An 18,964-nucleotide genomic window follows, 5' to 3' on the forward strand; every position below is an offset into this window, starting at 1 on the left:
TCATCATTCATCTGACCTGTCACTGAGTACAATGCTCCCTTTGGTATGCACCTAACCAGTAACATCCAACAACTGGAATGTCCACAGAGGTTCCTCAGTGAAAGAATGCATCTTTATGACTGGATGGGAGATAGGAAATTCACCCATGGGATTACGTCTGTGGCTCTGCTTGACAGGGGCACAGGAAAATAATTTTCTTGGTGGGCAAAAGCCAGGGTACCGTTTGGCTAGGCTTATATAGGCCATAGGGCCAATAGCCTAGTACCTACCTATGAAAAAATGCAGGGTGTAAGTAACATGCCCTGTGCAGACCGCCTCAGGGCTCTATCCCTGTATTCTGTCTCCTATAGGCTGTTGAGGGGAGATCTATTCCTGGCATACAAGTCACTGTCAAATCTCATCCTGGTGGACTTTCTGGACAACTGCAAAACAAACAGCACCAGAACTATCCAGTCTGAAGACATAAAACTTTGCTTATGATATAAACAAGACCAGATGGAGAGACAGGTATGTAAGCCCACTGGAACAGGCTCCCCATCCATATGAAGCAGAGTTGCTCTCTAACCCACAGTGTAACTTGGACAATTGGATGGGGAACAGGAAATTCACCCCTGGTTTGGCATCTATGTCTCTTATGGACACAGGTAGCCTGTAAATGAGTCACCTTCCAGACCCCTGCTTGTAAATCTTTAATCTCCCAAATCCGTGCTTACACTTAATGCTGCCAAAACATTTCAGAGATTTGGAATGCATGGCTAGGCTTAAAAAGGACATTCTGGTCATTAACCTAATACATACCTATGAACCTATAATCTGCAGCTCAGAGATTACCCTCCGTATCAGTGACTGTTAGTGGAATATAGGCAAAGAAAAAATGAAAGACCAGCTCTGGGAGGGCTTCTAGTGGAACAAAGATATATGGAAACTCCAAACCCTGGATCCCACACAGTCTGGTTTTGTGAAGGGTAGATCATGCCTGCTCAACCTGGTTGACTTGGAGTCAGTCACCAGAGCTGTGGATGAAGGCAAGTTGGTTCATACAGCCTACCTTGATCTGGCCAAGGCCTTTGATATTCTCAACTCAGGAATCATAGGAAAAACTCACTAAGCTAGGCATCAACCCCCATATCACTAAGTGGGTTGCAAACTGACTCACAGATAGAACCCACAGTGTGAAAGTAGCTCACTCCAAGTAAGACTGTCTACCAGTCACGAGTGGAGTCCCACAGGGTTCAGTCCTGGGTCCTCTTCTTTTGGGTATCTACCTATCTGAAGTTCAGGCCAACACAAAGGGACTGTGGCTGACAAAGTTCGCAGACTATTGCAAGTTGGGAGTCATAATTAACTCCCCAAGTGATGTTGACATCCTACAGAAAGGCCTCACTGAGACCAATGACTGGTGTCAGAACCATGGCCTTAAGCTCGATGCCAAAAAAATGTGTCATCATCCCCTTTGGGAAAAACCCGGTTCCCATGAATTACCACATCAATGGTAGTACACTGAACACAGAAGGTGTCATAAGAGATCTGGGAACACAGCTTGACAGCAACCTCGCTTTTGACGACCACATTGCCACTGTGGTCAGAAAGTCCTATGTGGCACATCTCATTACTAAGGGTTTTGCATCGAAGAAGAAAGAGGTCATTGTCTCCCTCTACTCTTCCATCATTAGGTCAATCATAGAGTACAATGCCCCATTTGGCATGTACCTCACTAGACACAACAACTGGAGAGGCCGCAAAAATATATCACAAAGAGGATCTTAGGCCTTAAACACTTTTCCTATATGGACAGACTCAAAAAACTCCAACTATTCTCGGTCTCATATTGCCTACTTGGAAGCAATCTCTGCTTGACTTACAAAGCCATGTCTGACCCAACTCTGATAGAAATGCTACATCTAAAGAAATCCCAATCCCTCAACACTACATGCTCCAGAAACCTCAACCTCATTACCACAATCAACAGAACAAGCTGGAGGGACAGGTTCATAACCCAGAGACTGCCCATGCTATGGAATAGACTTCCCATACATGTCAAGCAGAGCACCTCACTGGCCCTCTTCAAGAGAAATCTTGATGAGTGGATGGGAAATAGAAAATTCACACCACACACTCCAGTGGCTCTACTTGACAGAGGCACTGGGAACGAAGGTCGGGTGGCACAATGCCATGGTAATCCTATGGGCTAGGCTAGTAAAGGCTCCAGGGCCATTAGCCTAGCCCACACCTATTAAACTATAAGAAAGTACAATTGTGTAAAATCTTACCATAATGGTAGACGTCCTTCTCTTTATTGTTACAGTATTCATTACATTAGGAATCCCCTGCCTAGGGCAGCCCAGTGTCCGGCCAGTATACCAAAGCCTTTAGGTTGCTTTAAGGTACACCATATGTTACACGTATGCTCCTTGTATAGCACAGGGCATAAAGGTGACATATGGACATATCATCCTCAGAATTGGGAGAACTCCACTAGGAACACCAGTCCCAAGGAGAAGATAAGGAAATCAGTACAACCAGAAGAGAAATGGACCGGGGGTGGAGGGAGGGAGTGAATACTGCAACAGTAAAGAGGAGGACACCTACCATTATGGTAAGATTTTACACAGCTGCACTGTCTTTCCATTTTACTGTTGCAGTATTCATTACATTAGAGAGAGTGCCAACATTCAGGAAGAAACTTGGGAGGAGGAAGGACCAGCATAGTTCTCTAGGAAGTCATGAAGGATGGTCCTAGCAAAACCAGCTCTAGCTCTGGAAATTCCATCCAACTTATAGTGCTTGGTAAATAAATGCACAGAAGTCCAGGTAGCTGCCTCAAGAATAGAGTCAGTATCCAAAACCCTTGAAAAAAAGCACCAGAAGAAGCCACAGCCCTAGTAGAATGAGCCTTAACAGAATAAGGAAGGCTTTTAATATCAAAGGAATAACAAAAAAGAAATAGCTTTTGAAATCCAAGAAGAAATAGATTGGTTGGATAGAACTAATCCCAAGACTTGGGATGAAAGGAAACAAACAGCCATTCAGATTTCCTAACAGTCTTAGTCTTTTCTCTAATAGTCTCAGTCTTATCCCAATAAAATCAGAGTTGTCTGCGCACATCCAGCGTGTGCAGCACCTTCTCACTAGCAGACTGCGGAAAAGGGAAAAAGTGGGCAAATGACTAGACTGATTAAGGGACAACTCATTAACCACTCTGGGCACGAAAGAAGGATTAGTACGCAAGAACACCCTTGTCCTTATGAATCATTGAAAAAGGAGGACAAGCCAGAAGGGCTTGAAACTTAGATACCTGTCTGGCAGACGTAAGAGCTAACAAAAGAACAGTCTTCCAAGAGCAATGTGGCAAGGAAGCTGAAGCTGCAGGCTCAAAACAAGCCTGGTCAATTTTTCCAAAACAAAATTAAGATCCCAAGGAAGACTAACAGACTTCCTGGGAGGCCTAATATGAAGGACGCTTTTTAGGAATTGTTTAGTCTCAAATCTAGAAGGTAAGCAGGAGATAAAGGCAGACAGGCAGCGATAACCGATAAATGGGCCTTAACATAAGAATAAGCCAACCCAGCATTCAGCAATTCACACAGCTAAGAGACAACTAAAAGAGTATCCACAAAAATGGATCCAGGTTTCGAGAAAGACGCCATACAGAAAAACTCTTCCATTTGGATAAATAGGATTTCCTAGTGTTGGGTTCCCCGGCCTCCTGCAGTGCCACAAGCATGTCCTCAGAACAAAAAAAAGGTGTCTATGTGGAATCAAAATCCTATCATCCACAGTGTCAGCTGAAAAGTGGACAGGTGGGGATGGATGAGAGATTCTTTGCCCTGTGAGCAGGTCCACCCTGTAAGGTAACTTATGATGATTTCCCTTGGCTAAACGCAGAAGGGGGAACCAATACTGTCTCGGCCAAAAGGGGAGTCACCAACAAGATTTTTGGAGCACCCTTTGAAATTTGGACAGGACTTCTGGAATGTGGGGAAGGGGGATGCATAAAGAAACATCCCCTTTCAAGAAAGATAGGACATCCACCTTCCAAACTAGAACCTGGAACTCTGGCACAAACTAGAGGAAGATGTCTATTCACAGAGAAGGCAAATAGGTTTGAGGAGTACCCCACTGGTGGACAATGTCCAGAAACACATACCTGTGAAACATCCATTTGTGGGATTGAGTTAAGGACCTGCTCAGAGTGTCTGTCACAATGTTTTGACCTGAGGGAATGTAAACTGTTTGAAGAGTCACTTCATACCGGACAGCAAGATCCCACAACATGACCGTCAAACAGCAAAGATGACAAGATCCTGTTCCCCAGTTTGTTTTATTCCACATCAAAGATGACAAGATCTTGTTCCCCAGTTTGTTTTATTCCACATCACTGTGCTTTTGTCTGCAAAAACCTTGAGAGGTCCTGGGAAGAAAAGAAGATGAAAAGCCTGAAGCGCCAGCAGAAGAGCTCTCATTTCTTTGACACTGATATGCTCTCTTTGTTGAAGAGGTGACCATACCCCTTGCACCTTTAGGGTGCCAACGGCTGCTCCCCATCCCAAGTATGCTGCATCTGTGAACAGCTCCTGAGAGGGAAGAGGGGAATGAAAAGGGAGCCCTGGATTTAGAGACAACTGCTGGATCCACCAATGAAGGTCCTTCTGGAGACAAGATAAAAACTACAAATTCTAGGAGATGTGCATGTTGATGCCAAACTTGACTTCAAAAACCACTGAAACTTTCTCAGGCGGAGTTTGCCCAGAGGGAGTAGAGAGATGTTGGATGCCATGAATCCCGAAGCTCTCAGAAACTCCCTGGCTGTAACACATGTCAGAGGAAGAAGAGATTGAACGAAGGAAATGAGTGTCAAGGCCTTGGGAGGCAGGGATGCCAGCATAGGCACCATATGAATTTTGCACCCCAGAAAAACATGGTTCTGAGAAGGAGTCAGAAAAGACTTTTTCAAGTTGACTGCAGAGTTTGCAGAATGGAAATGGCAAAATGAAGATTTTGCAACAGGATCTCTGGAGAGGATGGCTAAAACAGCAGGTCATCCAAGTAAGGAAAGACTTGGATTCCCTGAATCATGCAAAAAGCAATCACAGGAGCAAGGCATTTCATTAATACTCATGGGGCAGTAGAAAAGCCAAAGGGCAAAGCAGAGAACTGAAAATGTCAGGAAGCAACATTCCTGAAAAGAGGATGGATCTGAATATGGAGATAAGTATCCTTAGAATCCAGACACACCAAATAAGCCTGAGAAAGCAAAAGAGGGAACAAAGTCTGAAGGGACAACATTCGAAAGGAGGACACCTTAAGATAAGTGTTTAGATGAGAGAGGTCTAGAAAGTACAGTTGTGTACACTTACCATAAATGTAGATGCTTGAGTGAATTCACTGTTGCAGTCATTACATTTGGGTAATCTGCTGGCAGGTTGCCCTCAGTCGGCCTGAATAACAAAGTCTTGGGTCCTGCTTCGGCTGCCGTCTCCTCTTCCATGACGTCAGGTCGTCAGGGGTATAAAACATGCAGCCGACGCCATTTTGTTCAGTTTTTCCTGCCCCAGATATCAGGTGCCCCCCCAAATGGGGTGCAAAAAAAAAAAAAAATTATATATATATATATATATATATATATATATATATATATATATATACACATACATACACACACACAAACAGCAATATATGTAAATGCACTTTTAGCAACATAAACTTTACCTTCATCTAAAAGCAAATACACTACAAAGGCTTTAGAATATAGTGAAGGAAAGAGAAGTTATAGAAAAGGGGGATGGCAGGTGGGTAACCCGGACTGCAACAGTGAATACACTCGAACATCTACATTTATGGTAAGTGTACACAGCTGTACTATGTTCTTTGTGTTTCACTGTTGCAGACATTACATTTGGGTAGAATCCCAAAGCTATGGATGGGAGGATGGAACTAAATAGCATTAGGAGCAGCTATAAGGCCCTGCAGAACTGCAGTGGCAAAGCCTGCCCTGGATTTGGAGAAGAGAGGCAAATGATAATGCTTTGTGAAGGTATGAACAGCTCCAAGTAGCAGCTTATAGAATGTCTTTGGTTAGAACTCCTCTGACAAAGGCTGCTGAGGTAGAGGCAGCCCTGGTGGAATGTGACCGGATTCTTTTGGGCACTGGTTTACCATGGTGCAAGTAGCACAAAAGAATGTAGTGGCTTATCCACTTAGAAATAGTCTGCTTTGATATAGCCTTCCCCTCTGATCCTGAAGCAAATGCCACCAGTAGTTGCTCAGACTTTTAGAGATTTGGTCCTGTTCAAGTAGAATCTTAGTTGTCTGTGTACGTCCAATGAGTGCAGAATCCGCTCCCCCTTGTTCTGTGGATTTGGGTAAAATGTTTGCAGGTGAATTGTTTGGTTAAGAGCCACACTGGATACCACCTTAGGCATAAAGGAAGGATTGGTCCTGAGGGACACCCTGCCAGTGTAAAATGTAATAAAAGGCTCCACAGCCATGAGTGCTTGTAGTTCTGAAACCTTTCTTGCTGAAGTGATTGCAAAGTGGAAAGCTGTTTTCCAAGATAAAAAAATTATATCCGCAGTAACAGCTGGTTCAAAAGGAGGCAGGGAGAGTTTTTCCAGCACAAAATTGAGGTCCCATGCAGGAGCTGGTGATCTTCTGGGAAGTAAGACCTTGGAGAGAAGAATCAGAGGGGGAAAAGGCATAGACTGACAGGTTTTTCCAACTGAAGGATAGGGCATCCACTTTCCATGCTTGTCTGTGATAAGTCCTTGTGCAGAATTTGTCCAGTTGATAATTTTGGTGAGAGGCAAATAGATCTATGTCTGGGCTCCCCCATTTCTGTGTTACCATGCTGAAGATTCGTGGATCCAGTTTCCACTCATGTGGGACCATAAGATTTCTGCTTAGGTCGTCTGCCAGACTCTCTTGTTTTCCTGGCAGGAATTGAGCCTGAAGATGTACTTGGTAAGTCAAAGCTGTGTTCCACAATGCCATGGCTAGTCTGCAAAGGGGGTAGGAATGTGTACCTCCCTGCTTGTTTATGTTCCACATAACCGTGGTGTTGTCCGTCTTTATCAGTAGTTGTCCTGGATGAAGTAAGTCCTTGAAGGCTGTCAGAGCATTCTGAACAGCTAGCATCTCTTTCTGGTTGATATGCAAAAGCATTTGTTTTGGGCTCCATATGCCCTGAATGCATCTCCCTGCCAGGTGGGCCCCCCAAGCATAGTCTGATGCATCTGTAGTTAGGGTTTGGGTGGCAGGGGTAGAGTGAATGATAGCCCCTTGTTTTGGTGACATGTCTCTGCCCACCAAAGAAACTCCTGTTGTAGGCAGGGAATGAGAGGAAACATTGTTTCCAGATTGTGACAATGTTGACTCCATAAACTTTTTAGGTACCACTGAAGTTTCCTCATAAGCAGTCTTGCATATGGAATTAGTAGAATGCAGGATGCCATGAACCCCAAAGCCTGCAGAATTTGTCTTGCAGATAACTGGGTTTTTGTTGCCATCTGTTTGAAGTAAGTTGTCTGTTGTCTTTGTCTGGCGTAAGGTAAGCCATCTGGGCAGTTGTATTCAAGCTTGCACCCAGGAATGTTATTATTTGAGAGGGTACCAGTTGGGATTTCTTTTCGTTTATTGTGTATCCTAGGCATGTTAGAAGCTTTTTTACAAACATCAGATGATGAAGAAGTGTGTCCTTGTCCTCTGCTTGAATGAGACAGTCGTCCAGGTAAGGATAAATTTGTATGCTTCTTTGTCTGCAAAATGCAATTACTGGTGCCAAGCACTTTGTAAAGACCCTGGGTGCAGTAGATAAGCCAAAGGGCAGTGCAGAGAATTGGTAATGCAAAAAACCTGCCTTGAAGCGGAGGTATCTTCTGCACGATTCCCTTACTGGGATATGCAGGTATGCCTCTTAAGTCTAAAGTAACTAACCAAGCGTTCCTACCCAACATAGGCAGTAGCTGTTGTAAAGTCAGCATTTTGAATTTTTGAATGTCCAGGAACGTGTTCAAAATCGATAAGTCCAGTACTGGACGCCAGGCATAGTCTTTTCTGGGTACCAGAAAAAGTCTTGAATAAAAACCTTGTCCTTTTTTCCTGTTCTGGTTGAATATCCCCCATATCCATGAGGGACATAACTTGTTTCTGAGCCTCTGCCCATTGATTTTGTGGCAGATCTGGCCAACCATCAGGAATTGGCAAAGTATATAAATGAAATATGTACCCCCCGGGATACTATGATTAACACCCACTTGTCCTGGGTAATTAACTGCCAATTTTGAGCATGAAGTGCTAATTTTCCCCCCAAGGGGGCTGCCAAAAGATAAGTGCTTGGTGAAGGTACAGGGAAGTCATTGAGACTGCTTACTGTTGGTTTGTGCTTTATTTCCTCCAGATTTGGAGGTGGAGGCACCCCATTGCTTTGATCTGTAAGAACCCTGTGATTGGTATCTAGAGCCTTCTGAGTGCCTGGATTTGCCTTGAGAGGCTCTGTTGGACGCAGGAAAGGACCAATTTTTAGTAGGCCAGTGCCTACTGAACCTAGGTGGCTGCACTTGTAAGAACTCTTTTACAGTTTGCATAGATTTAGCTGTGTCTTCCATTTTCTTTAAAACCTCTTCTTTCTTATTACCAAACAGAGTATCATGCTGTAAAGGGGCATCCAACAATTTAACTTTAACATGATCAGGCAGATTTTGCTCCTTGAGCCAGGCATGCCTTCTAATCACAGATCCAGTAACTGCGGCCCTGCAAGAGGCCTCCAAGGAATCAAAACCACATTGCAAAGTATGCTTTCCAACCTGTTCTGCTGCATGCAATAATTCCTGTAATTCTTTATTTTCCACACAATCAGAAATCAACAAAATTTTCTGCTTTAATAAGCCCATAACATGCTGTTGATATTTAAGCATATGAAACTGGCAAGTTTAAGGCCCTAAATGCCAAGGTTGCAGATGTATAAACCTTCTTTCTCCATTTAACCAGCGCCCTGGAAGCTCTATCAGAGGGGGTAGGATTTTTGGCTGTAGAGGCCTTTACACCTTTGGGACCCTATGGGATGGTCTCAGGATCAGCAGCAGGATTTTTGAATAGAAGTTTGTGGGAGGCAGGAACCCTGTAATATCCATCTGGCTTACTAGGAGCCAGAGGTAGGGAATCAGGAGCCATGCTTGATTCCAAAAACACATCAACAATGTCTAATACTGGAGGTATTGCCAAAGGCCTATGCTGAGGAAGAAGGAAATCCCTAAGCCTCTTTTTTGATTCAGAAAAATCCTGACTCTCCCAATAAAAATGTTCCCTTAAAGTATGCAAGGTTTCTCCAAAAGAATAATCCTCAGGAGGAGATGCAGATGGGATGGATTCTTCTGCATCTGAATCCTCACAGGGTGGAAGAGAAAATTCCTGATCAGAAGAGGAATCAGAAGAAATGGAAACCTGATCTGAAGATTCATAATCAGTGTCTTGCCTAGGCCTCTTAGCAGGGGGGGCCTGATCAAGGTAATTAAATACTCAGCCATTTTGATCATCTGTTTTTTAGGCATAGGGGCCTGAGCACGTAGCTCACGCATCGTTTTTTTTTAGACTTAGAGTATGTTTTTGATCTTGTTTTTGAAGCTGGCATCGGTTTTATATAAAAATGTTGAGGCCTGAAAACACCCTCAGAAGCCGGTGCCTGCTCAGCGGCTCCGGACCCATCCAAGGGAGAGACATCCACGAGTTCAATACTCTGAGAATCTCGTGGCATACCAGACTCCACATGGGTCTCAGTAGAGGCCTGCGACTCAAAAGTAGTGGGTATCAGGGGCTGAGAAAGCGCCTGAGTACCGGCAAACCGGCGACTGGCTTAGAAGCTTCATCGGTTTTGGACCTCGACAATCTGTCTCTGTCTTTTTCTTTGTGTTTTTTGTGAACTCCGGATGTCGGATTGCTAACCGACGACATTTCAGGGTAATTAAATCTGGATCCAAAATATTTTGAAGCAAAAATATACCGGCGCTTCATAGTGTGTTGTTTAAATCTAGCACAAAACCAACAGCAAGGCAAGTTATGATCTGAGCCTAGGCAAGGAATACAGTACAAATGAAAATCCTTAAGAGGTATTTGCTTCCCAGAAGTAATGCAATTATTAACTTTTACTGACATCGGTAAGGAGCAAGAAAAAGTTTCCCCAACGGGGTACTTAGCTTTAGTTGAAGACTTCGGTTCTGAAACTCGAATGAAAAAATTTCAGGAGTCGGCCGACCGGCACTAGCGAACTGCTTCTGCTTCGGGCACCATGCGGCAAGAAAGAATGAATAAAATGGCATCAGCTGCATGTTTTATACCCCTGATGACCTGACGTCATGGAAGAGGAGACAGCAACCGACGCAGGACCCAAGACTTTGTTATTCAAGCCAACTGAGGGCAACCTGCCAGCAGATTACCCAGATGTAATGACTGCAACAGTGAAACATGAAGAACATCTGGTCTCCAGGTACCCTCTTTTCTGGGTACTAGAAACATCCTGAAGTAAAACCTCCTCCTTCTTTGGGATGCAGGTACCACCTGAATAGTATCCCGAGTCAAAAGGACCTGAATCACCTCTGGAAAGAAGGAGAGTTGTTCCTGCGGAGGCTGAGGAACACCCATAAGAGAGGGAAAGGTTTTACAGACCATGAAATACCCCTGACTGACAATGGACAGGATCCATAAATCCTGAGTAATTTGTAGCCAGAGAGAGAGGCAAACAGAGACAGGAAAGAGGCTGGAAAGAATAGGACAGACAACACCTGGTTTATCTGAAAAAGGAGACTTCTGAGGCACTGAAGTTTGAGTAATTTTAGCTGGAGGAGCTCACCTGCCACCTTTTTTACCCTTAGGAGGAAGGTGAGACTGCTTGCGAACAAAGGCTGGCTTTTTAGGGTAGTTTCTCTGAAATATAGGCACAGGAGAAACAAACACATGCTTTAAGTGTCTGTAAATCCTTGATCTTATCCTGAAAGGAATTAAACATATCAGCAAAAGCTTCACCAAACATTTATCAAGATCATCATCCATCAACTTAGCCTTAATATCATCAGGCAAAGGCTGATGAAGAAATAATATATACCAACCTCAAAATTAACCAAAACAAAACCATCAACATAATTGGATGCTACTTCCCACCTGGCCAAAACATCCCTCCTATAGAAAACCTCCTCAGCTGGTCTACCCACCATCTTCCCCAAGAAACTATCATCTTAGGTGATTTCAATATTGACTGGCAATCCTGTTCTGGCAACAATCCAACCCATCATGTACACCTTCATGGCTTCACCCAACTAGTCCAGTCACCAACCAGGATAAATAAAAACTCCAGCAAGAACACTACCCTGGACTGGATACTAGTCAGTAAGAGCCCCCAGTCATATATAACAGGCTGCTTATCAGATAGCCTCAGTGATCACTCCCCAACATTCCTACTCAAAAAATACCTATACCAAGCTAAACCTGTCATCTACTGTCAAATACGTAAAAAACTAAACTTTAACCCACTCACATTCATCTCATCCCTCAAAGAACATAACTGGCATCCTCTAAAGCACCTCAGTCTAGATGACGCAGTTGAATATTTTAATACTACCTTCCTGAACATCCTTAATTACCATGCCCCCATAAGATTTTCCAGAACCAAGGCACAACCCTCCCCATGGCTACAGAAAACCACTAAGAAATGAAAAACAGGGATAAAGCCTGGGAGTACTGGCGCAAAACCAAAACCCCCTCAGCTAGACAGAAATTCCTAGAACTACGCAATAGAGTCAAAAAGCTAATAAAACAGGACAAATTCCAATACTACCAGTCTGCCCTAGACACCTCACAACACAGCCCCAAACAATTCTGGTCCTCCATAAACTCCATCCTCCACCCAGGTAAAGTCAGTACCCCTCCTCCTAACATCCCTCACTCCTCAGAAAATATTGCTACCTCATTCAACACACACTTCACCCAAACCATACTACCACCAGCTAAACAACACAACCCCCCTCCCCTCCAACCCACACCTTCAACTAATCATCTCCCCACTGCCTTCTCTTTTTCTCCTGTACCTACCTCCAACATAAAAAAACTCTCAACTAAACTTAAACCCACCAAATTAGCAGCAGACAACCTCCCAAGTGAATACCTACAAATCGCAGCTGATGCTCTGGCCTACCCAGTATCCATCTTGATTAACCGATCTCTGTCAGAAAGTTACGTTCCCACACTGTGGAAAGTATCACATATAATTCCCTTCCACAAAGGCGGACCCTCCGCAGAACTAACCAATTACCGCCCCATAGCTATTCTCTCTCCACTCTCCAAAATACTAGAGAGATGCATACACTCTCAGGTCTCAGACTACCTCCTTACTAACAACTTCCTTTCCAGTACTCAGCATGATTTCCAACCAAACCATAGCACCACCACTGCCTTACTCTCCTTTACTAACACTACCCTTCAGCATAAAAACAATGGCTATCTCTCCTCTGCTACTTTCCTAGACCTATCTAAAGCATTTGACATGGTCCCACACAAACTACATATCTCTGTCCTCAATAACCTATCCTTCTCACAATCAGTCACCAACTGGTTTCAGAGTTACCTGTCTGACCGCTAACAATCCGTTCTATGACAGAATGACACATCTCCCCAACTACCTGTCTCCATAGGGGTTCCCAAAGGATCCATCCTTGGACCCCTACTCGTCTCTGTTTACACCAATAATCTAGCCTCTGCCACCAAACATGGCACACTCATACAATACTCAGATGACTCTACCATCATCTGCTCAGCCCAGTCCCTACCCAAACTGCAAAAAGTCACACAGGAAGCCTTTTCCTCTGTTGAAACATGGTTATCCGATGCCCAATTAATACTCAAACCCAAACAAAACTAAACTACTCATCTTCCAACCCACCAAACATACCCAAAACAACTCTCACTTTATCACAGCAAAAGACAACACCGCTATATACCCAACTGAACACACCAAATTGCTAGGAGTGGAAATAGACTAACTAAAATTTGACATTCACATATCCATGACCATAAAAAAAGTCCACAAAAAAACTAGGAGCGTTATACAGAAATAAGCAATTTCTCACCAAAGCAGCAAAAATTTCAATAGCAAATTACCACCTTATCTCCACTCTACTTTATGCCTCTCCAATATATACCAACCTAAGGCAATGCAATCTAAACAAACTAGAGACCTGCGACAACAAAATCGCCAAATTCGCCACAGGAGCATCCTACCGTAGTCACCACTGTCTCTCACTTGCTGAACTGGGCTGGCTTGAACTCCCTCACCTCCTTCAGTGGTATCAACTCTCACTCACCCACAAACTAGTAAACCATCCACTAAATGTCCCATCCCTCCAGAATCTACTCCAACCCTATCGCACCACCAGACCACTAAGATCCAGCAACAAAAATCACTTGCAGATCACTAAAGCCAATAACTCTGCTGGTGAAGCACTATCCTCTTGCGCCATAGCCAAATTATGGAACTCACGCCCACCCACAATTACCTCCATACCATCATGCACCCACTTCAAAACTTTACTAAAAGTGCACCTAAAAACAAACATGCTGGCTATGCCCTTGCAACTCCCACTCTAATATCATCCACCCCATCCAACCACTACCTTTCCTTCCACTCCACTAACTACCTTGATTATGGCAAGCTCAGATGCTCATAAGCCTACTACTTATTATACAGCAGGAACTTCTCATTGTAACATTTGTTAATGTCTGTTATGTACTTCACAGATAAAGATTCTAGTTGTCTACTGATGTACTATGTTCTTCATCTGTAAATATGTTGTAAGTAATTGCTATGTTAAATTGTTAATCGCTATGTAATCCAATGCAACTACTGTCTGTTTATTTTACTGTGGAGCTTTTCTCCCCGGGCCTCCGCTGAAAATGGACCTACGTCCAGTCGGACACTCCCGGTCAACAAATTTAAATAAATAAATAAATAAAGGCTGAAGCCAAAGCCAAGAATACCTCCTCATCACCGACCCAAAAGCAGCAGCCCTAGAGGAACCATCTGCTGCACCATAACTACACTTGATGGAATGACGAGCCACCTGGGAGGAATTCCCTAACAGGGAAAGAGCAGAAGTTTTACCTCAGAGTCTGGAAGATAAGAAATAACCTGGCAAGCCTGGGATAGGAGAGACAACAAGTACATGGACATATGGGTCTGATAATTAACAGCTCTAAAGCCAAGGTAGCAGAGGTGTAAACCTTCTTGCCTAGCCTTTCCAGGTTTCTGTCACCTTTACCAGAGAACAGCAACCTAGGAAAAGGAAGTAATTGAGAGGGCTTGTCAGAAGCTATAGAAACCACTGAGGGATCAGCAGAAGGAAACCTGTACAAACATTTGCAGTCCTCACTGGCAGCAAGGGGCTGAGTGTCTGGAGCCTTAGAAGCATTGGAAAATGCATCCAACAAGGCAGCCAACACAAGATTAACAGCAGCAGCTTTAGGAGAATCCATCCGCGGCAACTCATAGTATCTTATGTACCTCAGAGACCTGAGCACAATCCCATTTAAAGAACCCCATCATCCTGGAGATTGTGTCCCTAAAGGAAATCTCTTCAAAGGGAGTATCAGGACTTCCAGATTCCTCTTCCTCTGATCCACAGTCCAAAGAAGGAATCTAAGAAGAGTAAAGCAAGGGACTTCCCATCCAAATACAGCTCCTGCTTAGAAGAATGCTGTTCCATGGGTCTTTTTAGAGGAGTAGAGGACCAAGAGTAGGCTGGAACAGAAACTCTGAGGAGGTTTCAATGCCATCAAAGCACTAAAACTCTGAGTCAAGGCCTGCCATTCACTCCGTGGATCCTTAGAAGCAGAAGAAATCTGTTTTGTCTTTTGCTTTTTCTCCAGTGGGATATCTGCCTTATAAAATTTGGAAGTCTCTGACCCAAGACAGCATTCAATGATGGTAGTAGAGACTTCTTTTCTGAATAAATGATGGTAGTAGGGACTTCTTCTCTGACTAATATTTGAGGAACACCCTCAGGTCCTCTGAGCATCTGAAACAGATCTCTGCAAAGCCTTCTCAGATGTGCTGAAAGTCGGATCCCTGCAGGCCTCCAACTTGGTTGTGGTAGAGGAATCCAGCGACAAAGCTGGGCGAACCTCCGGGCATTCACTCACCTTGGGAGACACATCCAGTGGAGGCTGAACAGCAGAAGATTCCAGCCTAAGCTTCTTGCCTTTCTTAACTGATGGCTGTCCCTCAGAGTGGGAAGAATACTCCATTGTAAAGTTTTCAAGATGCTTAATATGCTGATTTTTAAGATAAAGAGCTAAAGAAGGGAGTCTACTAAGAAGAGTTTTAAGTACAAAAGCCTGACAAATGGAACAGTTCATGGTGGTCATTATGGGGAATCTGTCTCCCACACTGGCATTTACCCTTCTTGGATGACATGAAACCTCACAAGCAACAATAAAAAAGGATACGTAGAAAAGAACCTCAATGGGGCACTTACCTGCAATGGCTTGGTGAACCAGCAACAGAACTGGCATTCAGACGGACGATCAAGAGATGGCGCTCAGAATGACAGCAAAGAAGTTCTGATGATGGTACGTCCTGACATCACCTTTATGCCCTATGCTACGCAAGGAGCACAGATGTGACATATGGCGTACATTAAAGCAACCTAAAGGCTTTATTATACGGGCCGGATGCCAGACCGCCCTTGGCAGGGGATCCCTAATGTAATGAATACTGCAACAGTGAAATGGAAGGACATCAGAAGATACTAATTGTCCCTTTCTTAACAGCAGGACATAAAGCATTAAATATGACTGTAAAGATCAATCAGAGGAGATTATAAAACAATGGGAGGGAAGAACAGAATGTCAAATTACAAAAAAACAATGGGAAGAAATCTATAAGGCCTCTTGCTATACTATGAAATACACAAAATTTGGGATACCTGCATGGAAATATTTGCACAAATACTTTTATACTCCAAGCAGGCTTCAAAGGATTCCTCCTCAAGCAGTAAGCACATGTTGGAGATGTGATGAGAATAACAGAGAAAGTTGGGAACAAATTTTTGAGGGAATGTGGTAAGTTACCAGAGTTTAAGGACTCCCTAGAGAATGCTCTGACAATTGTTTGGGGGATATGTTATATTAACCAACGATATTAATGCTATTAAGTTGGTGACCAGGTTTAGAAGTGTCCAGTCTTAGTAAGGCCTTACGTTTAATATTACTAGCAACAAGAGCAAATACACAAAAAGCAGAAATCAGAGATTAAACTCTTGTAAATAACGTACTTAATATCATAAAAAAGATACAGGAAATAAAGACAGGGTCAACAAAACAGGGAGTAAGAAATTTTCACAAAAATAAATGGTGCATTTGGGGAAAAATGCTCAAACAGGTGACTAAAATAAGGAGGCTAACAGGTATTGTAAGGTAAATCAATATGTTCTTAATGCACGACAGGAAACAACAGAGTTAAGATGGAAATAGTATGATAATGCATGCACAGGATAATGGAAAAGTCTTACTGTTCTATTTCTTTTTTCATAATTAATGCACCTGAACTCATGTCAGAACATTAATAAAGTATGAGTTTGTGTGCGTGTGATGGAGGAGGAGGAGTGGCAAGATACGTATTCAAATGTCATGTGAGGGAGCACACTAAGTCACTACATGTCACACTCTTGGGAACCGAACAAAGCAACAATGGTGTTAGCTTAAAAACAAACGCCATCAACCCAGGAACCTTTCAAACTAGCCCTTCAAAATACTCAGCTCATGGGTTTACGAGATCATCACAATCAGGAAAAAGGGCTTCCCATGGGAAAAGACTGCATAGGTTCATAAGTAAGTACTAGCCTAACTGATCTTGTAGGCCATTTAAGCCTAATCAATTTCCCTTTTTCTCATTTGGTTACAGACTGGCCTTACCCATCCCATGGTCGATAATTGTATATTACCCCTAATGAGACTAACTGGAATCGTACCATAGATAATTTGAGGGGATCCCATGCACGGGATAAAGCATTTAAGAGCTAACTCTGTCCATTAGCAGTAGAGGGGCAGTGACTGGGAACATTTTTTGTTTCCCATCCATAGATCCAAGCTGCGCTCAAATACGGAAAGGGATGAACTTAGTTTCACCTGGAACTAAGCTCATAAGAAGCTACGGGGTCTCCTTGGCTGAAGGTTTAAGTATTTGTAACAGTCCATTCAGACACAAATTAAAAAAATACATTGAAGGATTTACACAGTAATGCCTCAAATTACTTGTTTATCCAACTTGGATAATACTTTCAAGCTTTTGCACCTCAAGGAAAATGAAAATGACTTTTGGATTGCAATTCTGCACCACAGAATACAAGCATGGTATCTAATTAGTGTTACTTGAACTAGAAAAGCACGTCTTCAGTCCCTTTAAATGATCTCAGGATCCACCTAGAACATGTGCTGTCCAGATTTTCCCCCTAATAAGCTGCTGAGTCCTGGATTCATTACATTGGGGAGTAACAACTTATGCATCCTGTACCCTATTATGTACAAATGAAAGAAAAAATAACCTTTTCTTTATGCAATTGTTCATTTTCTTCTTTCATATTCTCAAAGGCTGCTTTCAAATTCTTTGTCTCTTCTGATTCCACCATCTTGGTTTCATGTTCAAGCTACAAGAAAAACAACAATGTAATGTTAATTCTGTTACTCATGTAGAGTAACAGTGAAGTCAAAATTATCACAAAAAAGGTTCACTGTCATAGCAATGCTTCTAATAATCAATATTGGGAGATTCAGAGAACAGATATGTACTCAACCTTATCACTTGATCTGTGAAGGCATCCTCCCTGATTTGTCCTGAAGAACGTCTATTGAAACTCCAGTGACAATAATTACAATCCTCAGAAAAGTGGAACTAGAAAAGTGAATATGGGGGAAAGTTATGAGACAGTGGCACCTTCAGGGTACTCCTCCTACTCTGAGGTACCGTGACTAAAGTTACGAGATAGTGGCACCTTCAGGGTCCTCCTCCTACTCTGAGGTACTGTGACTGCAGAATAAGAGTATGTAAAGTAGCAGGAGTCTGGTAGGCACAGGCCCCTACATCAGGGAGTTGCAGGGAAATGTTTTAGATCTTAAAGAACTGCTTCAAAATTTGCTGTTTTTTTTTTCCTATACCATTTTTCAGACTTTTAGAACCAGCAATTCTGGACCTCACATTTCTAAGACACAGTTGTCTATAACGGGTCAATGTTCTATCCAGCTTTTTAAGTATGTCGTAAGCAGGCAAATTTACGTGCGTCTGTGTTACTGCACAAAAAAACACTATTATCTTAACTGCGACACACACACACACACACACACACACACACACACACACACACGTACATAATGATCAATCAGTAAAAACAATGAAACAATCAAAAGTCACATTTAATTGCAGTACAAATCAAACAAAAAACCTAGTAAATGTGAAATAAATCCTTTACAAATGCAATGAATGCATTAAAAATACACAGACTGCCTAAAAAGAATCAATACAGGAAAAACTGTAAATGTAAATAAACTGCAATTGTTTCACATCTGGTATCTAAACAGCTTCTAGCTGAAATTTACCTATTAAAAGAAACAAACCAAAAAGCAGAATTGCAAACAGTTGCAAAGCCTGTAACCATAACACATAAATAAACTTAATATGTACTTTGCCTCTCACATAGTCTAGTGTAAATTAAGAAAATAAAAAAAATTCACATAAAATATATTTTAATTTGTGGGATCTGTCCCACACTCCAACAGCCTATATAAACAAAATCTATGGTCACTCAGCCAAAACTAAACCAAATCTCAAAAAGGAATGCAATAGATGACCATTCTTAAAAGTCCGGTTTAACATTCTATGACAAAGATCAGTAACACTTTAAATACAGAAATCCAAACTCAACAAATGGAGTTT

The 18,964-nt window shown here is 42.7% G+C and overlaps 1 protein-coding gene across 1 annotated transcript in view; it reads right to left on the minus strand.

Moving 5' to 3' along the window:
• The window catches only part of TRIP11 (thyroid hormone receptor interactor 11), a 1,664,886-nt gene that overhangs the window by 774,489 nt on the left and 871,433 nt on the right, over positions 1-18,964 (minus strand). Inside the window, exon 9 of the mRNA XM_044073627.1 lies at positions 17,580-17,681. Coding sequence (XP_043929562.1) covers positions 17,580-17,681 — 102 coding nt within the window. The remainder of the gene's footprint in view (positions 1-17,579; positions 17,682-18,964) is intronic.

The sequence above is a fragment of the Protopterus annectens genome, chromosome 6.part0, assembly GCF_019279795.1.
Source record: "Protopterus annectens isolate FY-2018-M chromosome 6.part0, PAN1.0, whole genome shotgun sequence".
In the NCBI taxonomy this organism is placed as follows: domain Eukaryota; kingdom Metazoa; phylum Chordata; order Ceratodontiformes; family Protopteridae; genus Protopterus; species Protopterus annectens.